This window comes from Anser cygnoides, chromosome 3 (genome assembly GCF_040182565.1).
Source record: "Anser cygnoides isolate HZ-2024a breed goose chromosome 3, Taihu_goose_T2T_genome, whole genome shotgun sequence".
Classification (NCBI taxonomy): Eukaryota; Metazoa; Chordata; class Aves; order Anseriformes; family Anatidae; genus Anser; species Anser cygnoides.
In genome coordinates, this window is record NC_089875.1 from 17,589,080 (window position 1) to 17,616,833 (window position 27,754).

At 43.2% G+C, this 27,754-nt stretch overlaps 1 protein-coding gene across 4 annotated transcripts in view; it reads right to left on the minus strand.

Moving 5' to 3' along the window:
* Window positions 1-796: 796 nt before the first annotated feature.
* Window positions 797-27,754, minus strand: part of FOXN2 (forkhead box N2) — a 34,530-nt gene continuing 7,572 nt past the window's right edge. For 3 of the 4 annotated variants that reach the window (XM_048078413.2, XM_048078414.2, XM_013192481.3), the window contains exons 2-6: window positions 21,589-22,139; window positions 14,691-14,815; window positions 10,611-10,675; window positions 5,913-5,981; window positions 797-5,479 (exon numbers count right to left, since the gene is read on the minus strand). In XM_048078413.2, the coding sequence (XP_047934370.1) occupies window positions 4,962-5,479; window positions 5,913-5,981; window positions 10,611-10,675; window positions 14,691-14,815; window positions 21,589-22,125 (1,314 nt within the window). In that variant the 5' untranslated portion in view covers window positions 22,126-22,139 and the 3' untranslated portion in view covers window positions 797-4,961. The remainder of the gene's footprint in view (window positions 5,480-5,912; window positions 5,982-10,610; window positions 10,676-14,690; window positions 14,816-21,588; window positions 22,140-27,754) is intronic. The other variant, XM_048078415.2, reaches the window with a different exon arrangement.

Genomic DNA, 27,754 nt, shown 5'->3' on the forward strand with positions numbered 1-27,754 from the left:
TCTGCCTCTCAGGCACTGAGAGGGTGCATGTGTGCACTCATTCAAGCGGGAGAGCTGGCCCAACAGCAGCAAACAAGCTGAGACAAGGGGAAAATCAGATGGCGAGCACTTCGTTCCTGCTGGTGAAGAGGAGGTTCTTGCCACCTGTATGCTTTCCTCCAGGTCTAGTGCATAAAGATGCAACAGACCCTATAAAAATCATAGCTAAAAGTAAACAAATATCTGAGGTACTGAAACAATATCAAATGAGAACTATGTAGCTTTCTTTATTGAGGGATATGTTCCTTAAATTATCCATTCCATATTACACAGCTATCTTTAAGCTATCATATAAGCAGCATAGCTGCAGTGGTATGGACACAGAACTAAAAAATCACAGATATTTCATCAGGAAAATAGATTTGTTTTGCAAAAAAGCAAACAAACTAAGTCAGATGTGTCTCACAGGAGGGCAAAAGGTACGCAGTAGTATTCCTGCAATTTCAAAGATGTCAAAACATTCCTTGAGTTCCACTAAATCTTGGCTTTAATAGAATATACTTCAAATATTATGGGCCAGTTACAGATGAACTTGTCCAAAAGCAAATCCTGCTCTGAATTGATAAGGCCCTGTTACCATACAGATTACTCCCACATGCACGCAATGTTCTAAACCAAGTCAAGACCTACAATGAATTACATTTGTTTGTTTTTTTCCAAACTAACCCGGTTTTGTGTAAGATTGAAAGGGGAACACGGGTCTCTCAGAACACCGAGACCAATACCAAGACGTGTTGATAAAGAGATAACACAGTGCTTTCTGTTTGTAATGCCGTTTATTTTATAAAAGCCCCTTTGATCATCTGAATGAAAAATGTGGGCAGAAAAGTCACAAATGTTATAAAACAAAGTTTATTCTGCAATATTTTGTCATAATGAATTGCATCTCTTTGGTAAAAATAAACTTTATAAACATTTTAATTAACAGAGATTAGCATACAAAAAACTAAACTTCTGTAAATATTCTTTAAAATGGGTAAAGGACTAAACTGGAGGAAAAAGGGTTAGAATTGGTCACCTACTGGCAAAATTATTCTAAACAAACCCAAGGACATTGCTTATGCTACATTAGAAACAAGCTAAGGGGAACATTTTAAAAACAACTCTGGTTCATTTGATCAGAAAGCATTCTTACAATTCACTTTTAAATAAATAATAGTTACAATGAAATGGCAATTATAAAATGTTTTATATCACTATATGGCAGCAACATAATACTTTTAATTATGCACTTTTTAGTTTGAAGAAATGTACATTTATAAAACAGACTTGATAATGGCACTGGTAGCTGTGAAGAATGTGCTTTAAGATATAATGGCAGGTGCAACATTTAGAATATTCTACCTTTTCTTTTCAATAAATATTTTGACTACACCATTATTAACATGTATGAGTGTAGTTTGCTTTAACCAAAGCTTTTACTTTTCTGTCTAATATGAAGTTGCAAACCATGCAACTTCCCTTTTAAAGTCGGATTTTAAAACATTTGATGCAACTTTTACAAAAGCAATAATTTAGTATTTGAGTCTGAAAGACCAGTACAGGTTTGTACAGTATTCACATCAGAATTTACCCAAAGCAGAGCAGCCTCCCTTGTACACCAGTCTCACGCACTTCTCCACTGTATTTAAAGAATTGAATGTGGTTCACCAATACTTTTGTTGCCTTTTAACTGCTGCTAAAGTATATCTGAGTTGACCATTGGCATGAACATTTTACATAGGTCACTAAAAAAAGAAACAAACCCCAACAGTCAAAATAACTTTTAATTATATTCCATTTATACTATATACACCAGGGTCCTTAACTCAGGTGGCAAACAAACCCAAACCCAGTTCTAGCTATGAAAGTGAAAGGAACAGCAGCTGGTCTGACTACAAAGAGGGGCTGCTCCACAGCCGAGCTGGCAGCCGCTGCCTGCATAAACGTGCAGGGAATGGCCGGGGAAAACGTGGTGCAGCACGTCAGGTGCACAGAGCCGCTGCCCTCCCCATCGCCAGGGAGAGAGGGAAGACGGCAGAGCACGGAGAGCGTGGGGTGCGTTACTTCCCCTGCCGGACTTTCAGTTCTCTCGGGCTGTAAGGATGGATGCAGCTTTCACTGTTAACTGTTTATTAGCACGGGTTTATTGCTCATTGCATGTGGTCATTAAATGCACTGGTAGCGTCTCAGTCCTATACCTTCAGTAACGCTGAAGCCATTATCACCAGCTTCAGCCATGCTCCTAATAAATATTAGGATTCTCAGATGTTATCCAAAGCAAAGAAAAAAAAAGATCAAAACAAACCCAAACCATGGAGCTGAGTATGACCACAGTTTCCAGAGTACCTGGATCTTGATCCAGCTTTTATTGGAAGTTGAAGAAAAGCTGCAACCAACGCCAGCATGACCTATATGGCACCCGTCTTCAATAGCACCCCACTGAAATCATGGCACTGAGCAGAATTCCAGCCTGCTACTATTATCTCCATGTAGCTGAATCCTCGTTTTCTGCATCGACACGCTCTGCCCTTTACAGTATTCCATCAAGATACAAAAGCAAACTGTGAGCAAAAAGCAGTTCCAACAAGCATTCACATCTCCACATCCAAAAATCCTAAGAACCACTGCGTTTAAACTTCTTTTAAATAGCGAGTTTTCCCGTACTATCCACCAGTAACACATCCAATATCAGATCTAATCGGCTAATGCACCACTTGTGATATCCAGAAGACATACACATCTGTACAAACATTGTCCTGTTACGGGTATTAGACTAATGGGTGTTCACACAAAGCAGGAATGCATCAGAGTACTTTTCTTCCCTTTCAAGAGATAAAACAAGTCATTCTTAAAACTGAAGTAATTGATTGGGGGGAAAAAAAAAAAGACTTTTTCTAGTGTTTGTGCTTAAAAAAAAAAAAAAAAAGGAGTTGGCTTTTAATTCCAAAACATGCTACAAAAGAACCTCAGATATTTCAGGCTTGATCCAACAGCCATGAAATCAGTGGGAGCACCACTATTGTCTTCAAGAGGCACTGAACCAGGCCCTCAGAGCAACAGCCCTTCAGCAGCATGGCTGTATTCATATTTAAAGTAGACAGTTTATGGCAGTATTCATGAAAAGATTGACAAATAAGAAAAAACACTGGTCTACAGAAGGCCTCCAAAGAGCCAGAAAAACACTCCACTAGGGAAAAGTTAACTTTTGGCTGAATCCAGCACTGTCTTCAACAACCAAAACAGTGGACATTGATTTCCTACTTCTAATTCTTAACCAGCTTTGCCCAACACCTGCTGGAAACAATAGCTTAATGTGTTAGCTAAAAACTACGCCACATCACTCTACCTTTCCGGAACAGGAAAGATGACCTTTTATAGTCTTCTACGATTCTGAAACATACTTAAGGCATCCTTATACTTACAGTACTGTTAAAACCCACTCCAACAGAACTGCATACCCATTTTTGAACAGAAAAAACTTTTAAAAAAATCATCAATCATCACTTATTTTAAAATTAAAAATATAAATGAGGAAAAAAGTTCATAATACCACTAAAGCATTTTTGGCCAAAAGATGTCTGGGAACTCTAAAGAGATTCTTTTATTGCAAAAATGAATTGTGAAGGAATTCCTTCCCAAAACAGAGAGGTCCTCCTGAGTTACGACTTACATCCAGCGGCCAAAGGCTAGCCTTGCTTGTTAGATGCACTGCATGTGGCAGGAGGCTAAAAGGATTCACAGAGCACAAGGCACGGTGATCTGGGAAACAGAAGGTAAAGACAGCCAAAGACTCCCAAAATGCAAGTCCGGGTCCACTGATTCAAAAGGAAGCTATTCTACTTGGTTTCAGATTAGGGGGGTAAAGAGTTCTTCCAGCAGTTGTTCACAGCCTAGCCACCTGAAACCTCTGCCTCTCGTGCATTTTAAATAGCACAAGCTGCTCTGTTCTTTATTCTCTGAATCCATCTCTTTCAGTGGGGAGCAAGAGGGTTGGTGTGGCAGTGGGACAGCAGCAAAACATAACGGCTGCATTAGCAGAAGTATTCAGCAGTGGCAGTAACACCAGGACAACATCAAGCTTGGCAAATGGCAGCTTTCACCGCTGGCGACACCCAAGGCATGTGTGAAATGACCCCTCCCTCCTCCTGCCACCCCCCAAGACAATTTGTCTTAAGATGAAAAGAAAAAGCTGGTTTCCTTCAGGAATCTGACCTGCACGCAGCAAGGTGGTGGCAGGGGTGCAGCAGGAAAGAAAAAGAAAGCAGAAGGTGGTACCCACCTCAGCTACCCCTTACCCACTCTGCCAGGAAGGGTTATACTCCTTGCCTGGGGGTACTTAACATCTTGTGAAAGCAGCTCCGGGAGTGCTGCAGTTTTTCAGCCACTTTACTGGATGGGCTGAAACCTGCAGACCCTCGGAACTGCCTCACCAGCATTTCCACCAAAACCTGTGGCAGAAAAGCAAAGAGAGGGCAAGTGGGAGGAAGCAACTGAGGCAAGAACATTTCTTTTTCCTTTCTTTTTTCTCCTCCTTTTTAATTCTTGACATGGAAATCGGAGCCCTCAGACAGGGCAAAATTTACCTCTGCACATGGGGCCAGCAGAGATGTCAATATGATCCACAATGTGCATCTGAGCAAACATAAATCCAAAAAAAAAATTAACTATTAAAAAGAAAAAAAGAGAAAAAAGTGATCATTAAGAAGTATGCTTTCAGGTTTTCACAAGTCATGCATCTCTTCTAATCTGAGAAGATTAAATTATTTTTTTTTCTTTTTAGGCAGTGATTTAAAAATAAATGGCTAAATTACAGTTAGCGCCAAAAATAAAAAAGCAATGAGTCCTCTTATGGCTTTGATCTCCCTTGCGAAGGGTAAAAGTAGAAGAGTATTGCCACAATTAAAAAAAATATATGTATATATTCAACATTGACAAACAGACTATTTTTTCCTTTGCTTGTGACTGTGGGTCTTTGCAGTACTTATTAAGGAACCCAAGCACGTTCGGATGCCAGCAAGGTGGAGCAGAGACCCTGCTGCTTCTTTCAACTCCTCATCAATTTCTTGACATAACTCCTTGAGTGCTTTGTTGCTAGGCTGACTTTTCTCAGAGGTATCTACACAAGGTTGTGATGCATAGCCACTGTCTCCAAGAGGATCATCTTCGTAGTCAACGTCTGTATCCACTTCACTGTGAAATCCTTCACTGCCATCGCTTCCAGCATGGCTGTTCTTGGAGATAAATTCATACACCTCATCGACGGAGGACAAGGAAGACACACTGGACCTAGATGCACAGCGCTGCGAACCCATGCTGCTAGCACTGTAATTGTGATCCTCCTTTGGATCAATATTGGTGGCTGCAGAATCATTTTCTTGCAAATTTATCGAACTGGAAGGATTAAATGCACTGCCGTAACTTCTCTTCTTAGGTGTCTTCAGAGGCTGAGCTTTCTCACCTATTAAAAACAAGATCCATCAGTAAGCATATACTCCTGTGAGATCACCTAAGAAAACCAAAGCACGCTTTGGATGACTGACTGCAAAGGGTAAGCTGAAAGTGAGCATTTTAGAGTTGTAACATGCATGTTTACTGTCACCCACAGAGAACAACGGTCCTCAGCTAATCACAAATAAAAGCTGAAGAAACAGAAAATCTTAGCATCTGGTACAAAAAGGGCGGGGGAAGAATTTGAAAAAAAAAAAAAAAAGGAAAAAAGAGAAAGTGGTTCCATGAGAACCGTAAGGGTAGCAGAAAGAATAATCAAAACAGAATTGCTTCTTGGCTGCTCTTACTATCTGCAAGCTAGGCTACACTCATTTACTGAAACTTTAAAGCAAATCTATAGCTACTGGGTAGAGGAAGAAAACAGTAAAATGGCTTATGCTTACAGTCTAGCATCCCTTGTTCGATAGAAGTATTCAACAGCATCATCGCAGTAGCGGCATCAATATCAGATTCTGTGAAGGAGAAGCGCAAGATGTTAGAACTCAGGTAATACTGACAAAATGAGGACCCTGCAATACGCGAAGAATATCTATCTGCATATGCTGGCCTACAATAATGAGCAGTGGAAAAATGTGTAAGAATTCAGATAGAGCATGACTCAGTAAAAAGTTAAGACACAGCGATCCAAGAGGGGCATCATATGAGCAATATGGTTGCAGAAGGGCCAGGTATCGCAAATATGATAACCTTACAAAAGCTGAAACCTCCCACTGCACTAAAACCACAGCTGAAGACAAGAATCAGCAACATTAATTAGATGTTCATATGAGATGTTATTAGCAACAAGTGGCTTTTATGTGTAACAGTTTTAAAGAGAAGGATTACACATATGGCAAAGCAAAGCACCTAATCAGCTTCATACCCTCACTCTATGAATATGCAAGGCTGAAGAATGTATTTAAATGCAGCATTAATTGAGCACACATCTTTTCTACAACCTCAGCACAAAGTGCTCTCTTTGCATTATTTTTCACACTAACAACATGTGAAACAGAACACACAGAGAAGACAAAGGGGGAGATGGAACAGAACTGCTCCATCTAGAAGGCATGGAGATCTACACCATAGTTAGGCACTTGAGAAAGATTTAAATGAACAGCAGTGCTTTTAGTTATGGTGACAAACACAGCCATAAAACGCTAACCTTTGCTGCACTGAGTGGATTACTTAAACCTCAAAGAGGTGGAGAAGCTGGGCTGGAAGACACCGTGCTAGGAAGTGGCAGCAGTAAGTGGAACAGTCTCTCCATCCGGCTCAGCTGCCACTGAGACAGGAGTTGCTGAAGTGAAAATCAGCCATCTCATTTTCGATGGCAGTCCCCCTGCCACATCATATGCCTTATTACTGAATAAGAGGGGGACTGAACTTTGTGAGGGCGGACTGCAGGATTGTCAATTTGATTTTCTTCTCTTACCTAATTTTTACTAACCTCACCCCATTTGAGGAGAAATTTGAAGAACACCCTGTCACCTTGCATCAACGTGGAAAAGTGACTGAGCTGCTGTTTCCAACACAGGCTATAAATTATACACATTCCCCATTGTTTTCACTTTATCATTTTAAAATCAGCGTACTTCAAGCTCTATTCCACTGCACTCGCACTTCTTTTATTTTCTTTTTTTTTGGCGGCAATAGAGACACATTGAGTTGACAAGTCGTAGGTCATGATTTACAATCTACAGTACAACTGACAAAATAAAAATTCAAAACAAAATAAAAAATTTATTTCCATATGAAATAAAAACATATGTACAGTTACTTTGCTCCACTATTGCAATCGGAAGGTGAAATACTGTGATTCCCTACTTGCTATCACAGACTTTTCCTTTTAACAAATGATGCCAGTATATAAGCAACACTTTGATAAAATGACGAGTAATGGGAGGCATTAATGAAACACAGCAACCTACAAATAGTGCTTCTGCATGCTAGCATCCCCAAAGAAATAGTCACTGCAAAGTTCTGCAGTGACTTTGTTCATCTGGAAAAAACGATCAGTGCTCTGGGTCACTGTTACACTGTTTTGGCTTCAATTGCAATTGCTCTCCTTGATAAAGCATTATTTCTCCCATCTTTCAAAGGGCTCACCAACAAAATCACTGAGAGGAGGGAGATTTCCCTCATTCTGTAAAGAGCCCTAAGCACCCTGGGTCTACCCAAGCAAATACGTTTTTCCTTCAGTCCTGAGCGAAAGCAAGCAGAGGACATCCAGCAGCTCTGCTTGCTGATTCTTCCTTGCCACCGCAGCACAGACAAAGCCTCTGTTTGGAGATGTGGTAATTACTCGCTGTGGGACAGGTGGCTGCTCTGTCTCTAAGACCCTTGGCTTTGCTGCCCAAGCAGTGTTTCTGGTTTGTGGCTGAAGACTAAAACCAACCTTCTGGCCTCAACAGCCTGATGCTCCAGCAGAGAGCTGGGTGTCTGTGCTGCTGCTGAAGCTGTGCTTTGTTGGTGGCATTTTATCATCCTTGTGAAAGAGCCCTAAGGACAACGCTCTATGGCAAATTAACTTGTGCTCACTTTTTCTTGGAATTGGACTTTTAAAATTTGAGCACAATTCACTTTCCAGGACTTTATTGTAATTATCTTTGAAAAGGACAAGACTTAAGTGGATTAAGCTTTATTACTGAGTACAAGACCTGTGCTCACAGGCTTCTGCAGAAATTCTGTGATATCCCAGCACGCTGCCTAGCTCCACTCTGGTGCTAAGGCCCACTACAATGTTAGAAAATGAGGAACACCTGTGAAAGTACGTATGGAAAAATGAAGTAACCATCTTCTGCTCGGCAGCTGTTTGTTGCTGGTTCTATTTGCATTTGACTGTCAGTGGAAAACACATTTCCATCTTAAATTCAGTGGGCTGTTTTAACTCATGGGAAGTGACAGTAAGACAAAAGTACGGCCAAGTCCTTGCAACTCTAACAATCCTTAAAACCTGTAAGAGTAAGTAGATCGCAGTGGGCTGAGGAAGAGGACACCAGGAAGACAGCATTGCTGCACTCCAGCAAGGTTTCCCTGAAAATAAATGGCAAAAAACCAAAGAACTAAACAAGGGATGTGGAGGTAAGCACGCTGGCTAGTTACAGGTGTGAGTTACATACAGCCCTAAGTCCTGACTGTGAGATTCAAACTGGGTTTCAGCAGGAAACTGCTCCTGCTAGGGCTTCAGCAAGGCACCTCCACCTTTGAGTGTCCGAAATTAAAATAAAAAAATCCCCTTGTTTCTCAAGAGCAGCATCTCTTCGGGTTCGTCTGCGTTGAAAAAGTGCAAGAGTGGCTACACGGACATCCCCTGCTTAGCTTGCATGCTGCTGCTGGTGTAGCTGTGACGAGCAGTGCAGTTTTGCAAGCACCGAGAATGACTGTGCTGAACAACCATACGTCACGGCAGGTCCACTAACAGCAGTGCTGGCTGCCACAGGGACAATCATGAGGGATGGGCATGTTCTGAAACACCCTTCAGACATCTGCAGTCAACTATGTCTAATGTCATAAACGGGGAAATGACTTGTACTATGGAGTTCTAGCTCTAGCTAGAAGAGATCACAGAATCACCGAACGATTTAAGCTGGAGAAGACTTAATCATCAAGCCCAACCATAAGCCTGACCTACTGAGTCCCGCCAATAAACCACGTCCCTCAGTGCCACGTCCACACACCTCTTAAATACCTCCAGGGATGGGACTCCACCACTTCCCTGGGCAGCCTGTTCCAATGCTTGACAGCCCTTTCTGAAGGAATTCTTCCTAATATCCAATCTAAACCTCCCCTGACACAACTTGAGACCGTTTCCTTGAGTCCTATTCCTGAGAAAAGACTAACACACTTTTGCAACAACCTCCTTTCATGTAATAATAGAGAGTAATGAGATCTCCCCTCACCCTCCTTTTCTCCATGATAGACAACCCCAGTTCCAACAGCCACTCCTCATACGTCTCGTTTTCTAGATCCTTCACCAACTTCACTGCTCTTCCCTGAACATGTTCCAGCAACTCTTGTAGCGAGGGGCCCAAAGCTAAACACAGCACTCAAGGTGCGGCCTCACCAGAGCCGAGTACAGGGGACGATCACCTCCCTGCTCCTTGAGCCTGGCCGTCCAGCCACACCACTCCTCATAGTCACATCCCCAGCACAACTCAGTCCAATCCAATCTTCCTCCTCCAAGTTTCAGTGACTACAGTTAAAATCATGGTTATACATCATGAAAGCGTCTAGTTATGGATGTGACTGTTTTTTTCCTACACCTACTTCATGGCTTGTGCAGTCAGAAGCACACAGGATATAAACTTGGTTACTGAGCAGCACTGCAGCCTATGGCATCAAGAGCTATGTTCAGAGTCAGGTTACTAAACCCATCCTGTTCTCCTCTTCTGGGGGCTAAAGGCAACATTCTGCAATTTTTAAGGTGATGCCTTAACTACACAGACATCATAAGGCTATTCTCTTCACTCGCTTAATATCCAGAATTTAGATATTCCCGCATAGCTACACTGGCAATTACACCAGCTTGTGCCCAACTTTTTTGGCAAATGAAAAGTACCACACGTCTCTGAAACTCTCTTCTGACTTGTTCCATGCTCCCTTGCAATTATGATCTCAGCCACCTATATCAAGCGTTCAATTTTCAGACATTTCTGTGGCTACATACTACGTATATTAAAATTCTGTTGCCTTCTTTGTTTAAAATTGTTAACATTTTTGTTGCCTGGTCTCAGTTTGTGGTGACCAATAAAAAAAGAAACTAACTACAGGGAAACGCCAGTGTTTGTACCTTTCTAATCGTTTTTCTACAGAACAATTCAGTCTAAAAGTAGGTCGTATTTGGGACTGATGTGTCTGCTAAATACCTTGCTCACAAAACAAGACTTCTTTTACAACATGAGATTCATCTTATGGATTTAAACTTAATATACAAGTCACTAACATAATAAGCACACATTCTATTAAATAAGTTTGTTTTATTTTTTTTGTAATGTAGCAGACCCTTCAGGAAAGGTCCATACACAAAATCAGCTGGGGTTCAGAATATGCTTGTGACTAGCAAAAACAGCAGAGCAGAACGGAAGAAGATTAATGTTTACCTTTGAGAGATCGGCCATGATTCTGCTTAAGTACTGAAGTTAAGTAGTGAGGAGACGACGACCTACTGAAAAGAAATTCAACAAGTCAAAGCCAAACCCTAATTTGCTGAATAATTTGTACAAACTACATTAGACACAATACCATAATCATAGAAAGATTTAAAAAAAAAAAAAAGACACCATATCTCGGTGGACAAGACGAAAAGGCAGCAAATTCTATTGCCCTCAGTCAATGGCTTGACACGCTGATTATTACACACTGTGTATGTAGCACAACGAGCAATCATCAGCGTTTGGAAAAACGCCCCAACACACACACTGAGGAAGAGTTTTGTTGGCAAGAGATACTAACTTCTACACATCTTAGGTACTTGCTTAAAGGCTGGATATTAAACAGATATTTTTTAAGTAAAACCCACATGTGAACAAAATGTTAGTTTACACAGACACCTGGAGCCCAGGAGCAGCAGAATAGATGAGAACCAGTTGTGTTTGTTGTTCTTCAAAATGATGGTAAGAGATTAGCAAAACCAAAATACAGCGCTGTGCAAAAGCTGGGGAGGAACAACAAAAACAACAAAAGTATCTGCCGATTCTGAAGTTATTGGAAGCTGGGCTGTTTGCTGGTGATGTTAGTTTTTTTGCATTATCAGGCCAACTTTCATCTGGCAGAGTACCATTTAATACACTGCAGAACAAAAAGCTGTGCTATGCATCCATCCTTAAGTATTCTGTTCATTATAAATGTACTAGCAAACTGAAATACATGAAACATAAACAGTACACAACCATTAAAATTTCATGTAACACCAATAAACATCTTTTAATTCTTCTACTTGTACTGTAAAGGGTGACAAAGATTTTTTCAAGCCCAATCTGTAAAAGCTACCTCACGGGATTAATGGAGTGACTTCTATCATTAAGGTATGTTTACCTTTTATATTTATTATATTTAGGCAGTTCTATTTTCAAAACTTAGAGAGAGCCACAAATCCACCCCTCCCAAATCACAAAGCTGCTAAATGCTTAATTATATATTTTTAATTACTAGTCTAGATCATTAATGAAAACAACACAACTAGAGTAACTCTTTAAATACCATTTTAAAACTAAAATTTTCAATCTTTACGTTATATTTTAAACAAAATATTTTTCACTGGTCACTGGCCTGCTTCTGCAGCGGTGCATACCTTAGCCACCCTGAACTCAACCACTCTGCACATCATATGATCCAAACTCAGCTTGCCATTAGTAACAGCTCCAAAGGTCGTTGCAGTACAGACTGCTAATGGCAAGGAGACAGTGCACAAATTGAAGTAAGGTGACTTGAAATGTGTCATCTGAGCTACATAAGGAGCTCTGGTTGCACTGTAGACTGCCTGGCACTGGTAAGCAAAGCTAATGAAAAGGAGAGTAATAGTTAGCATCTTCCCATGTGGTAACCGCAGTGAAAAAGATTCAGCACAGTTTGCAGATTCGGTTTGCACAGTTCAATGCAAGCATCCAAAACTCAAGTTCACTGTCTGCCATGTTTTCTTGTGGGAGTGATGGAGTGCTAAGAGATCCAAAAACAGAGAAAAGAAAAAAAAAAATCAAAAAGAGAGGAATGTACCCAGCCTAACACGGCTGGCTGCGTAGTCTTCAAGTGTCCAAATAGATGCTAAATATCTTCATCCTTTCATTTGAGCTCAGATCCTTCAAGAACCATATACACGCAGAGGTATACTGGATCAAATTAATGCTTAGTGTATTGATTAAGATAATCTATGCATATGCACAAGGCACTTGCAAGGTGAGGACCATGGCAGTCTCCAAAGCCCAGTAATACAATACAGGTACTAGAAGCAGGATGCAGTTAGTGGCCTTGCACCAACCTGTTGAACAAGCTACACAGAAATAAAATGCACCAGTGATGTCAATCACCTACTATAATACAAGCTTCCACTTAACTAGACACAGATTACAGTTTCGGAAAGCTTCTGATCAAAGCAACACTTTAAATTTTATTTTAAAATGCTGTTGAATGATAGGTATGTTCCCCATGAACACACTGTAAAATAATTATGAACACAAGCACTCCCACAGAAAAATTCAGAGACTCTCGTAGTTGCATTCTAGTATTGCCCTGGAGTTAAATTTGGATGGCCGTTCCCAGCCTCTCTCCAACTGTACCTTTGGGCCTCCTCTTTCCCTCCACATACATGGCAATGTCTTGGGGCCCTTCCCTAGAACTAAGCCAGAATTTAAATTTAAATTCAAGATTTTTTTTAAACATGGAAGGGAGAAAAAAAATGTTTTTCTGCCTATAAGCGAAAGTCTTAGACATGTATTTTTGTTATTAACAGGAAAAAAAGATAGCTTTCATTAGGAATAAGTTGAGTGTCTTAAACTGCTGTTTTATTTTCCTGTTCTTACAAATACAGGCACTACAAAATCCGCCATGTTTTGAAGTCAATAGAAGGTAGTTTTGGCATGTGCCCTTACGAGAACCAGGATTTCCTCATAATTTGCAACTGTTGGCAAGTGTGATTAATCCTTCAATGGAAGAAAAAAATTATCAAAACCAACAGCTTCAAATTGAAGTCTTGGTCTTGCAGGTACCTCAGCACTCACTGAGATAAAATCTCTCCCCCCTCCCTACACCTAATTTCACCATATTGTTTTTATACAAAAGTAATCGCACTTCAGTGCCTATATCATTGGACTGACCTCAAACATGCTGGATACACTAAAAACGTATCTGGGCAAGGCTGTCTACAACCTGACCCGGGCTGAGTCTCATTTGATCCCCTGCTCCTTACGCCAGACAGACAACCTCCAGAGGTCCCTTCCAACCATTTTTGCAGCTTGTAAGGTACAAGCCCAACCCTAAAAGCCCCTTCTATGCAAATCTTCAATTGCTGCAGACAGCTATGGCTCACATGGTGGTGTCAGATCCCAGGGTCAATGTCCTGTGGGACTCTTAGAAAGTTCTGCTAAATATTCAGTTTTACATCCTGCTTCAGTAATCCCAGTTCCTCCTGTTTGTTAAGGAAACTCCTTGCAGTAAGGCAAGGCAGAGGGCAATGTTCAGACATCATAATTATCTCTCATCTCACTCAAATTATTTGCCAAACTAGATAAACTGGCCACTTGCCTTCCTAACTCCTGATCTCATCGGCAGCAGTGCATTCCTATTTGCTTTCTATCCTCCTACTCTCCATGCCACCTCTAAGTGCTTACTCAGGCTGACATTCCTCTTCCTGTAACAAGAATGCATGACATTGACTTGAAATTCTCTAAAAGCTATTGCCTAATCTTAAAATGCATCAGATGAGGAAGCCTTGATTCGAGAAGCGTAGCAGATTCCACCTCGGATGACGTTTAGGGTAAAGACTTTTCTTCCCATCCCCACTGCAAAATAATTTCCCACTGCAAATGGCTTAGTGAAAAACACCACTCTCAGACCAGCAGTCAACTCTTAGAAATCAGTGAGAAAAGCTGTGTCTGTCTGCGAAGTCCCTCAACAAAGGCAGCGTAAGCCTCAACACTAATTGTTCTTGTCTGGGTTATTCCAGCCAGGACCCCTGGCAAGACACAATGAGAAGGGGAAAAAAAAACAGAGGTAGAAGAAAGAATATTTAAGAGAAAGCCACCCCACTGCCCAAATGGGGATGGGGAGGCGGGCTCAGAAAATTAACAAGACCCAGGAAGAAAGAAAAGGGGAAAAACAAAACCCCATGAATCTGGAATAAAATATAAAGTTTGCTAAATATTTGCTGCAGAAAAAGGAGGAAAACCTGACCTCCATGGCTGTGAAATCAGTGCCTCCCCACTTCTCTCTCTTCTTCAGTTATAAAGGAAACTGGGAGACCAATCTGAGATCTATGATTCTATGATCTGCTATCTGGGAAGCCTGAGCTCATTACACTCTCTTGTCTAGCCAGTTTCCCTGCCTGCCTGTCCAGTTCACCAAAGTTCCACTCCAATTCTTCTTCCCGTGGAAGTCAGTAACAACACATCAACAGCTACTTGGGCATTTCCTCTGCTAGGTGGGTGAACGTAACTGCACGCTGCACTTGTAGGAGAAAATTCACCTACCTTGGTGGTGACGCTGGTGGAGTATAAAACGCAAGTGCTGAGGGAAAAGGCTGTTTTTTCAGTGCTTGAACAAGATTAGGCTTATATTCTGGATCAACGCACCATAACGAACCTTTTCCATTCACCTGCAAGAAAGAAGCATTGCAAATTAGAACATCCAGGGACCAAGTTATTTAGTATTCCCAAGACACAGCAAAATGGGATAACGTAGGCACCCACTTCTGTGCTGGTGATGTATGTCACCCTCAGGTGGCTCCATAATCTGCATGGATCAATGCGATGAAGCGTGCAGCCTTGAGACCCCTGTTATATGCTATGGAAACGTCTGTCTTGCAGCTTGGGATACCATTTCCAAAGCCCCTTCTTTAAAGCCCCATTTTCTTTCAAGTTTGTCAGCTGAAAGCTGTAAATTTTGTTTAAACACTTCATCGATACCAAAGCCAAAGAGCCTTCCTCTTAGTGGAGATATGGTAACATACTCATTTAACTTTATACCATCTGTAAAAGCAATTTGTTGGATGCTCAGCTACAAATTGGAATACCATATTCACACTTTTTCAAAATCTGAAAACCTAACTAATTCATGTATTTTTGATGCACCTAATGATGTTAGCACTGTTGTGCCAATCATTCTTGATGTTAAATTTGATATTTCAAAAGTCAAGCAAGATAAAGCACCTTCTACTCCTTCACCATGGTGGCTGACAGGATGATTTAGATAGCTGGGCACTAACTGGGGGATCCTCTCAGCTGGCTCCATCCACCATCTCAACATTAGAGTAACGCCCTAATCTCTTTCTGCATCTCTCCTGGAGCTCAAGCACTTTCCCTCGTTGGTCTGATGCTTTTCCCCAATAAAAGGTCCAACTCTGGTTTGTTGTGTTTCTTTCTTTCTTTCTTTCTTTCTTTCATATCTTGGAGGCTCTCCCACTCACGGCGCCATGGGAACTCACCCCACCAGCAAACCTGCTCTGCACTATTTTATCTATGACTTTAGGCAAGCACTTATACTTGACGCCTAATTCAGTTTAACTGCAGGCTGCAGCCAGAAAGGGGCTACTTTCCCTCTTTCATCTTCCCAGCCACGTACTTCCACCAGCTTGCTGACCTGCCAAAATACCACCATAATTTTTAGTGGGTGCTCTGCGAGTGAGCTGAACCAGTGCACACCCTGAAGCAATGCGAATGTTGAACCCAGTGCAAGAGGCAATAAGCAGAGTGCCTAAATAAAGCATGGAATCATCTCAGCTTTAAAACAAACCATCAGTGTTCCTGGAAGAGGTCTAACCACAGCAACAGAAGTGACAATGTATGGGTAAAGCCTAGGTAGCCTGTGCAACCAAAGACCACTCGAACTTGGCCACTTGTCCTAGCAGAGACAAAGCCTAGACAATCCAGGATGTTAAATGGCCTTTGGAGGTTACTATTTCATGTCAATAGCAGGGCAACTTCCATTTGTCGTTGAGATGTTAGCTGAAATGTAGATGTGATTTTTATTTCACATCTCCTGAAACATCCTGACAGAGCCAGCACAGAGCAATCATCAGCCCATTTGGGCTCTAAATCACAAAATGAACTGGCATTTAAAATAAATTGTTCTGACACATTTTTTGGTCTGTCATCTTTTTCTGCATCTTTCTAATGCTCCTAATTTGACTTGCAGTATTTTATCTACGCAAATGAAAAAAAATGGAAACAAAAATATTCTGGCATTTTGAAACGTTGGACTGTGTGGTAATGACAATGTTCCTAGGCCCCAGAATTTTTCAGGGCTTGATTAAGGCAACCAACGTTGGAAACAAGATGACCCTCATCATGCAGCCTTGTCCTTTAACCTTTCAAAAAAAAAAAGTTGGGGGGGAAGGGATAGCACTGATAAAATATGGGCTAGTGCTCTGATTGAGCAGGTCTTCTTTTCTATCTGAAAATTCACAACTTTAAGTGCACTGACCACTAACAGACAGTAATTTAAACATCACCTCCTTTAAAGAGGCCAGGCACTATTCCAAGCCTTTTCCTTGTATTTAAACCCAAATAAAAAGGGCTATGGGAAGTAATTCTCCTCAGGAGGATATGCTGTGGACAGACGTACGGCCAGCTGGAGAAGCTACCACAACCAGCGGCTTGCCTTTATCTGGGCATGCAACAACAGCCCAAGCATTGACACTCCTTTTTTTTGTGGAGAACAAAGCAAAAGATTAGACCAAATCAACTCCAAAGGCAGTTTCGGTTACTCTGTTTGGGTTCACCTGGTTCTGGGGGAAAACACCTGCACTAGGAGCAGCCCACCGGGAGCTCCAGCCTTCAGCAGCTGTTCCCAGCTTCCATTCAGTACGGGGCACCCCATGCAGCTCCTGCCAGTTGCTTCCACTGGAACTAGGTGAATCACTGGAAAATACTGTGCACACGTGGAAAATATATCTTGAAGTTTAGGAGATAACAGACAGCTCTCTTCTGTCCCTACAGGTATATAGATATATTCTGCACCCAGGATGGGGCAATCCTGGATATATGTACAGACAGGGGGCTGAGAGGTTGTAAAGCAGCCCCACAGAAAAGGATCTGGGGGTTTTGGTCGACAGCAAGTTGACTATGAGCCAGCAGTGTGGCCTGGCAGCCAAAAGGGCCAGCCATGTCCTGGGGTGCCTCGAGCACGGCATTTCTAGCCAGCTAAAGGGAGCGACTGTCCCGCTCTGCTCTGCACTGGTGTGGCCTCACCTCAATAACTGTGTGCAGTTTTGGGCACCACAATATAAGGACATACAACTATCAGAGAGCATCCAAAGGAGGGCAACAAAGACAGTAAAGAGTCTAGAGGGCAAGATGTATGAGGAGCAGTTGAAGTCAGATGGATTGTTCAGCCTGGAGAAGAGACTGAGGGGAGGCCTCATGGCGGCCTGCAGCTCCCTCAGAGGGGAGCGGAGGGGCAGGCGCTGAGCTCTGCTCTCTGGGGACAGCGACAGGACCCGAGGGAACGGCGTGGAGCTGGGACAGGGGAGGGTCAGGCTGGGGGTTAGGGAAAGGTTCTGCACCCAGAGGTGCTCGGGCACTGGGACAGGCTCCCCGGGGAAGTAGAAAGGGAGGTTTGTAGAAGATATTCAAACCTTGTCCCGCTCTGAATGCCAGAAGACACAGGTGGCAGAGCCACACCTACATGAGCACAGGAATGCCGACTCAATGCTTGACATGGATGTAGCTCCTGCCTCCTCACACCTTTTCTCTCCATCAGTGGCAATTAATAAGAAAATTTTAAAAATCCCCAAATGCACAATCAAGAAACAGTTTAGCAAAAAGCAGGGCAGCTTCTCAGGGCTTCCAAGTACATGCTGCTTTTCACTCCAGGTCCTCCCACGCTGTGTATCAGGCACTGTCCCCCATCTTCCCCCCCAAAATAAAAAAAATATAATAAAAAAACTCTGTATACCTCTCTCAAGTCTGTGTGACAGTGCATAAGATGCAAGGAGCATTAGGTAAATCTGCGGAGGATCACTGCCTGCAGTCACACCTCCACATCTCTGAGGGCACCAAAGTAAGAGCAGGCAGCCTTGGAAGACAATTTGGTGTCCCTGGGACGAGCTTCTGCACTGTCCCTTGGCTGTTTAGGGGCTCCCAACCACCATTACCAGAGCCACTGAACTCTTTCTTGTCCAAGTCACCACAGACACAAGCTCAACTGCAACTGCATAAAGCAAGGGTATTTCAGCTCTTAAGTCTACCACCTCAAGTAAACCTTGGCAAACAACTTGCATATGGCAGCACCACAGTAAGTCCATACAGAACGGGTAACATATTTTAGCAGAGCAGATATCTGATGTGCACACACCCTGCTGCCATGGCACGAGAAGTTCCTCTTGTCGACTGCAGCACTGGCTCCTGAGACATCTCAAAGCAGTTACTTTCTCTTATCACCCTTCAGCTCATTAAGTTATATCACCGCCACTATGCAAAAGTACACAGCTTTTTCAAGTAACTGGCAATAAGGGCAGAGGAAGAAGTTTTCACGCCCCTGTACAAACCCCAAGGGCACGTGCACTGTCACTTTTCCAAACGGGAGAGCTCCCAGCGCTGTCTCACATTTCAGCCAGCCCAGGGGAATGGAAACACCTCCCTGGTTACTCCATCAAGCTGCAACCCGAGACCCTGCGCCTGCTGCCAGCTGCCCTTTAACCACAGGACTTTCAGTATCGACCCTGCCACCTTGTCTGCTCGGAGAGGAAAAAACCAACTAACCAAACAACAACAAACATAACATCAAATATTTTTCAGCAATGCAAGCAATGACAGCCTTCCCGCAATCCACGCTGGCTGCCATCTAGAGTGTGTTCCTGAGTGACTGCAACCTGCCGCTATAGGCAGGGTAGATGCACGTAGCCAATTTATACTGATGTATGGGCAAACAGAACAACCATCCACAGCTACGTCTGTAACAAGATGTGGTGCAGCCCAGTAAAAATAGATCTGTGGAGTGAGAGTCGTTGCTGAACAATCGCCCACGCTAGATGTGTCTGGGAGGTCTCACTTCACATCAGCTCAAGCAGAGACTTGTGGACAACGTCCATCAGCAGTCGGGGCACAGTAAGCATGCTTCCACAGCGTGCTTCCCAGGTTAGCATCAGCCAGTGAATCCAGTTCACATGTCCCAGAGCTGCCCTGCGTGTGAGCTCATGGGTGGTAAATGTGGAAAATGAGGAGACACTGCAGATTTTCATCGCTGATGACTGGCTGGCAGCAATAGCCGGTGAACTATCAGAAAACAGTGTTTCACAGGGTGCAAAGGGCACAGATCCTTCCCCGTTCAGACACTGACACTCTTCCAATATGAGAGGCAGACTTATTTGAAAGCCAGAAAGGCTTTAAAACCCTTCTTATCCTGTTCCCTTACTCTGCTCCTCTGATGCAATGTGTCACAGGCATCTCTTCTTCCACGGGCACTCAGGATAGCAGAAAACCAACTATGTATTCTCTTCCAGAAAACAATTAAGATGTCATTAGCAAAGAAAAAAATGGAAGAAGACAAATTACCTTGCTCTGTTTGAGAAGCCCACAGAGGCATCACTAGCACATGGTTACAGATAATACGATCAGCTGCACTGAGCTTGTTAGCCAGTGCTGCTTGCTGCAAGAAGTCACATCTTAGGAGCACAGCCAAAGGGGTCTGCAGCATCGACGTGATCCTCCTCCATACGATATATGGATATATATATACCCATTTACTCCACTGATGCCTGCTGAGTTCAAGGCTCTACATCGAGGACCTCCACCTATATTGAGAGGCTGTCAGACACGCCAGACACTGCATGCATTTCTGATAACAAGCCTATTACCACTTAGGCTGATGTCCAAGCACACAGGTTCAGGATTTGTTTGTTGACTTTACGGCAGGGTGAGGGGGATGAACATTGTTCTGTTTCGCTTTGTTTCCAAAGTCAGAGCTGCCTCCTTGAGGAACAGGATGGGAAGTGAGAGAGGAAGGAAGGAAATCACTAATAAAATCATTCAAGTCAGTAAAAGAAACTAGCTCTACAGAAATAAGTATTCTTGACTTTAAGAAGTAGATCTTTACATGTAGCTTGTCTCAGAAAGACTGTACTGTACAGACACAGTTATGACAGCACCATTACAACAGAGGTGAAAGCACTACAGTATACTAAACACAGGAGTAAAGAAGACTGTTTGAAAGCTCTATCTGTGCTAAGAGAAGATCACAATCGAAAAGTCAGTGTAATATTCAAAATAGCTTTCACAGATTGAGAAACACACCCTATCACAGCGCTTCCATTATTTTCCTACAAGGATTTAGATGCTTTTCATAGTAAAAAGTTTAATGGAACAGCAAGCAAATAAGCAAGCTGAGGTATGTAAAAGTATAGGACAGGAAACAGGAAACTATGATTTGAACAGAATTTATTGGAAATGGGTTAATAGATAGGAAACATTGGCATCAATGAGTTCAGCAAAGCACCGAAGAAATTTGAAAGATACCCAAATTCGAGGTAGGTCTGTGCAATCCTCGTTTGACCTATTATTTCCCTGACGCAGTTCCCAAAGCACGGCCTGCCACTATGCCGCCCCATCTCCCGCAGTCTGCATCTCCCAGTTGCTTTCATGTTGTTCCCGTTGGCAGAGCAGTGACTGTGTGCATTCGCACGTGCGTGGAGGTGGGAAGAGGACAACAAGCACCCTCAAGCTCCGCAGCTTAGCGCCTCCCACCAGCAGCAACCATGGGCTGCTGGAGGAAAACACCTCCATGGGTTACAACACGCTTGCTGTAGGTACAAACTCCAGTGTCAACTGCAAGGCTGGCACCTCTGCTGAACTCACTCAGAGCTGTTCAGAGCTTACGCCTGTACTGTTACTCCAATAATAGACTCCTTTGGCAGGTACCCTAATGATTATATCCGCCCTAGCAGTGAGGGTACCCCTTGCCAATTCCAAACATCATGTGTGACCCTGCTCAGAAAATTAGCAAGGGCAAAAGATTCTTTTATTTACTTTTTTAATTTATTCTCAAACAAATGAGTTCTTTTAAAGAAAAAAAAAGGCACAAGACATCCTAGAATAGATGTCTAAAATGTCAGGCTGAGTGGTATAGCTTAGCAAAACTCTAAGTAGAAACAAGGTCCTTTACAATAACAGGTCAGCCAGCTTTGTAAAGGATGCATCACCGTTAGCTCTACCCAGCTTAGTGCTAAATAAAAACACAGGATGACAGAAGTGACTTGGACTCTTGTCAGAAGTGGTATTTCCAAACTATTCCTGGTTGCAAATAAAGTGTTAAAGCATTTCAATATACAACTGTTTCATACATGGGAGGAGGGGAGTTCTTGAAAATAACAGGGTGTTCTTAATTTCCTCGTGAATTTCAAACTCTGTTCAACTCCCGCCCCCCAGGCCTCACCTTGCCATGGCTTCTCTCCACCTTTCGGAAACATTTGTTCAAGGAGAGGTTGTGTCGGACAGAGTTCTTCCACCCCGTTGGTGCTGTGGCAAAGTAGGGGAAGCGCTCCAGGATCCAGCTGTAGATTTCTTTGACTGGGAGGCTCTTGTTGGGAGAGTGCTCGATAGCCATATAGATGAGAAGGCTGAAGGAATAAGGGGGTTTGGAAGTCGATGATTTTTTTTCTGGGTTCTGGTAGCAGGATGGTGAGAAGGATGGCACGCTGTCACCCTCTATGTCATACAAAGGGCTAACAATTGGAAGACCCTCGCTTCCAAGGCTGAAGTTTGTTAGAAGATTAGTACTTTCATGCAGCCAGTTCAAATTCGTGAGTTCGTCATCTGTTGAATCGCTGTCCACCACCGTGGCCTTAGGCCTCCCAGCATCTCCTGCTTCAGGCAAGCTTCCCATCCTGTGAACCTGCCTTAGTCCGGCAGCTTTTTCTGCTCCTGGCGTTTTAGCTTTCCTGTCCGGAGTCATTCCAGTGACTGGACCCATTTAGCTTTATTGGTCTGCAACAAGAGACAGAAATCATGTTCAGTGTCAGCCCAAGCTGAAAAAGCCCCAAGGAAATGCGATACTGCACTGACCCATACTGTGGTCACTGAAGAGAGACAGGGTCCAACACAACCCCTCTTGTAACCTCCCGAGCACCCTTTTATCTCCCCCGGCTTATAGCCAGAACTCACGGTACGCCCTTGGAAACTGCTCTACTTGTCTTGAAATTTCAATTTGGACACCGAAATAACAGCTATCGATGTCAACATCTGAAAAAGACCTCAACAGGTAGGATCCAAACCATTCTGTTCTCACATTAAGCCTTTAATTATATTCATTACATTGTAAATTAACCCTATTTAGAAGTGCTTGCTTTTGATTCCTGAAGAGGAAAAATAAGTTGCAAAACTTAAATAGCAGACAGTCAATTTGTGATCTTGGTGCAAATTAAGTCTGTACAACCCCCTGCAAGTCCCAGTCATTCCCAAGCACTCCCTCACACTGTGGAGCTTTAAAACAAGCCATCAAGCAAACTGTTATGCTAACAGCTGCTTTTTTCTGCTGATGTAACCATGTTAGAGCCTCACTGCACCTAAAGCTTTGGCCAACATAGCTGTATCAGAAGCGCAGACCAACAAAACCACTTTACACATGTGGCTATACCAGCCGTCTATAAATGTAAGGCTCTCCAACTACTGATGCAGTTTATCAGCAAAGCTGTGGATATTAACTCTAAAACAAATATATATATATTTAAAAAATCCAGATCCCTATCCCCGGTACATGTGCTATCGTTCTGGTTTCACGCTCCAGCTCCTAATGCAACAGCTCAATTGCAAAACAGACAGCAGATGAGAAGTTATCTCACTAGGCAGTGCCATACACATTAGTGATATCTTCTTACAACAGTTCTTTGTAGTATTTGCATGAACACATGCTTTAGTGCACTTGGATCTTCTGCAGAGGACACGGAAACAAGGACCTGGTCAGCCTTTGTACAAGGGCAAACTCAGAGCGAGTCTACTGCTCCTATGATTTCAGTGGAAATTACTGGATCAATTAGAGTGTTTGGACAATTTTTAGTTAAGTGCTCCACTCTCAGATGGACTTATTCATACAAAAGTTTGTTGTTCTAATTCAAGAACAAATACTCTAAGGGGAGGTATTAGTCAATTTTCTTTATTTTGGAGGAGAGCGACACAAGAGTGAGGTGCAATGTGGTAACACAGAATTTACTCCTCCTCCAGAAAAGCACCGTTTCCTGTAAGCAATTTCTTCTCTTATCTGCCTACAGTCTTTCACGCCAGCTACTGCCAAGCTTTCCTTGCTTGTCCCTTTTTATCAGGGGATACCTTACCAGTCCCTTTTTGTCAGGGGATTATGTGATCTGGAGAAACTGAAGATCCAAACTCCAAAAAGACGACCTGCCTTGCATGCTGTGGACCAACTTCACCACCTTCTCCAGAAAACAAAATCTGTACTTACATGGTGCTAGAAATCATCCCCCAAAATTCAATTTATGTGAAGGGACAGGCATGATTAACTATTAGCTCAGTCATAAAAACAAACAAACAAACAAAAAAAAAACCACAAAGCAAACTGCTCAAATAGCTTCTTAAAAGTAACTTTGCTCTCCCTACAATTTAGCTTTCCCCCTAAGTTGGTGAATGCTGGCTTTAAAAAAGAGCAATTTATACATGCGTCTATGTTACTTTTTCAACCCTTCCTTAAATTAAAAACAAAGGAACAGTGATAAAATCCATAAAGTGAGACAAACCCAAATTCTGCCACAACGTTTCACCATTTTCCTTACAAGGGGCAACAACACACCTTTGTCCCGTGTCCTTTTAGCCACCTATGTACTAGCTTCCACTGCTCAGCTGTGTATTGATTTTAGTACTTGGCTCAGAACACATGAAACATCCCTTTGCAAATCTCTGGTCAGCACAGGAGATCAAAAACATGTACACACAAACAAGTTTAGGTCACTGTATTTATTCCTTTTGTCAACATGAGGCAACAGAGTCTGTTTTAAAACACAAACATGGCCTAGACGCTCCAAAGTATAGAGAAAAGGAAAACATTAACTTGAGCTGGCACTTCAAATTAGGTCAGCATTGTGGCATCAACATGCTTTTTGTTTGCGTGCTATTATGTGCTAGCAGGGAATCATTAGAATAATTAATATTCTACTTTAAATTCTTTACAAGCAACATATTTATAGTAAATAATATGCAAATGCCATGTTTCCCTCAACAGATGAATTACAAGAAGCCATGTTTTAGACCATCTTTGCTGGCTGTCTTTGCTATGAGCAAGCAGGGTTTTGTGGACAGGGACGATCCAGTGGGAACACCACAGTAAGAGCAAGGAGGGCAGTTCACAAGAAGAAAACAGCATGGAAGAAGCCCTCCAGTGCAGACATCATGATAAATTGTGTACAATCGCAGCCTCGGATTCTTTCCTAATGTTTCTCACTGTTACCAGCCAGGAAGGTTGATGCAAAAGGGTTAGAGGTAAGCAGCAGGACTTGCTCTCCAGTGCTCCCAACCCAGCTAAATTAGCAGCACCAACGTAAAACGTGAAAGAAATCCAGCAGAATGGCAAGGTTAAGAGTGTTGCAAGGCCACCTGGTGAGATTTACCTTCCACTCCTTTCTTCTCTTACTGACACCTTCCCTGCCTCTGTAACTGCTCCCGTGGCAGAGAAAGCCACGCAGGACAATCCCCTCTGCGCCAGGAGCGCCTGCCCTGCCGATGAGACGAGATGTGCTCTGCTCCCCTCTCCCCCTGCTGCCCCCAGCCACTCCTTTCCGAAGGAGGATAGCAGGTGGCAGCCACTTCCCAACCTCTCCAGCTGGCACCCCGAATGCCCAGAAACTCACTGCTATTCCCCTGGTGACAGCCCCAGCCCTGCAAGCGGAGCCAGGACTCAGCCCCCAGCCTTCCAAATGCAGAAGCAACGTGCCTTAAACACGCCTCTAAAAACACCAGCTCAGTGCTTTGCCCTGCCAGTAGGTGCACAGGAGTACAGCATGGTACCATTAATATTAACACCCACAATGGAAAGCAGAAGTATTCAAAGCCTAAGGGCATCACATATCCAAATCCTAACCCATTCAAGCATCTATTCTGGTAAGCACCTTCAAAACAAAGCCTGCCAAAACATCTCCTCCTCAAAAACAAAGCACTACAACGGACGTACACATTATTTTGCAACGTAATTATATACGGAGGACTACGATTCTGGGATAAGATGATTAAAAGGCTGCAAAGCCAACTGAGGTTGCTTGACTAAAAGCTTGGAAGCACCCAAAACAAGATGAGAGAGGCAGCCTTCTTTCCAGCACTCCTGCGATCTTGGTACCGCTTGAGAGTGCATGGTAAAGCCAGGAACGGAGCTCCTTCTAACAGTGCAAAGTCCCAGTAAATCCTGCTCTCCACACCACCCACCACCCAAAGAGCTGGGCAGACTAAGGCTGTAGGCATATTCAGATAGCAATCAGGTTTAGAGAAGCCCCAGCGTACCCGAGGAGGATATTCAGTGTCACAAGACACTGTGCACGGTGCTGTTGCTGAAGAAACCAATCCACACCGCCCAATAATTAATTACCAGCGCACCAGAAACTGACAAGTCGCTAGCTAATGCAAGATCTTATTACACAGCAGAGACAAAATTTTAGCCACACACATACAGACCAAGTGCCTGCAGCAGAACTGGAAGCTGAGCAGCAGCACCCCCAGTCCCTAACTGCTGCACCTCACCCACATGTAGAAGCAGCTGCTTTTAGCAAGCAGGGGGAGATGCCTGCTTCTTTTTCCGAGCAATGAGTTCCTAGTTGGAAAATCCTCAGCAAGCCAGCTACCAAGTTCAAGAAAAATCTGTCTGCTCTAAACACTGAGAATCTCTCTCTGCACGTCCCTGAACTGCTTGTGAGAAGCGTGTCCTGTGTGTTCTCTGGACACCGACTCCGCTTCCACCTGGAAATGCAACACTGCCTGCTTTGGCGTTGCTGCTATTCTGAACAGACAGGACATGGATTTCCTTATTTATCATAGGAAAGGGAGAGGAAAAAAAAAAACATATCAATACAAAAAAAACAACACAGAAGATAATGGTTTTTACAATCTTCTTTCAAACTCACTGAAGAGCTCACTTTGAGAAAGGTGTTGGGGGCTGAAAGGTACTCGGTATAGCAGGTGAGGGCTAGAAAGCCAGAGGTGCTAAGTACAACACAGTTTTGTCAAGAGGTGCCTTGCTGAAGAAGTCTCAGCTCCGGCAGAGTCCAGTGAGGAAGCAGTAGCAGATACCTCGGTCCCACCGAAGGTGCCACGGTGACCCTTCCCCAAACCAGCAGTACTAGAGGTAACAACGTGCAGCCACTGCTTTATTACTGCAGCTGCCACAGGCAACACACGGCCTGACTTCTTTCTGCCTAGACTCAACAACCCAGAGAAAAAGCATTCTACCTCTTGTTAAAAACAAGCAAAAAAAAAAAAAACACTACTTTTTTGTCTCGTGTTGTTGTGTGAGCAGAGCTGCTGCTTGACCCTTCTCCACTTCTCATCTCAGTGCATGGCGGTGTCAGATGGAAGGTGCCACACAGCATCTGTGAGCACACCCACACCCCAGGGCAGGACAACCCCCTCTAGGATTAGACGTGCCCCTTTGTTTCTGTAGGACTAGCCAAGCAACCGGGTCTCATCAGCTAGCAGCATATTTGGGAAGACCTGTAAACTGCTAATAGTGCAGTCATTTCCCTCTAGAGTTAGAAACAGACCATGCACTGAGTAACAGAGCATGATTTTAATCCAGGGGAAGAGATTTTTTAAAGGTCTCACACTGATGTCAAATAAGAGCAGCACTGGAACCACACTCAGTGCAACACGCTCAGGGCACGCAGCCTTAGTTACAGGAGTATTTGTACAGCCTCTACGTAGGTGTTGGAGAAACATATACAGGCTCTGTGAGAGTATTTAAAAATATGATATTTATATGATAAAAAATGATATTTAAAAATATCAGCACATCTTTTGCTTGCAAGCAAGTACACCAGCATTAACCTCTTCTATTGATTTTTCATATTCCCTTGGATATATAGGAAATGCAGCTACGCCAGGGATTGTCCCGACTTAAATACATCGATGTGTACATTGTGTTGTTAAAACGGCACAAGAAGCACACGTATAAATGACTGTCACCACTTACACAAAGTTTGCAATACACTTTCCAGCCAGCACGCTCACAGCGAAGGACCAACGAGAGGCTTTTTGTGTGTTACGGGGAAAAGTAACACAACTCCCTGCCCAGCTAGTGAAAACCCATTGATAAAAAGCTGGAAACGTTAAAAGCACCACATTCACATGGCTGCGAGCATTCAGAGCACGGCACCAGCCCATTTTTCCATCGATTTAACCTTCTCCCCTCCCTCCTCTCCTTTATCCGAGGCTCCTCTCCACTTCACAGCATTGTTCTGCAGGCTGGGGTCAGAGTCAAGTCTCCAAAGCGCTGCAAAAGGCCTATATTTGATTACAATGCTGCGTGATGTCACGTATCCAAGACAACTACGGCACTATGGTCTCCTGAGGACAAAACTACCTCTTGGTCGCAGATTTCAGCAGCCTGGCGT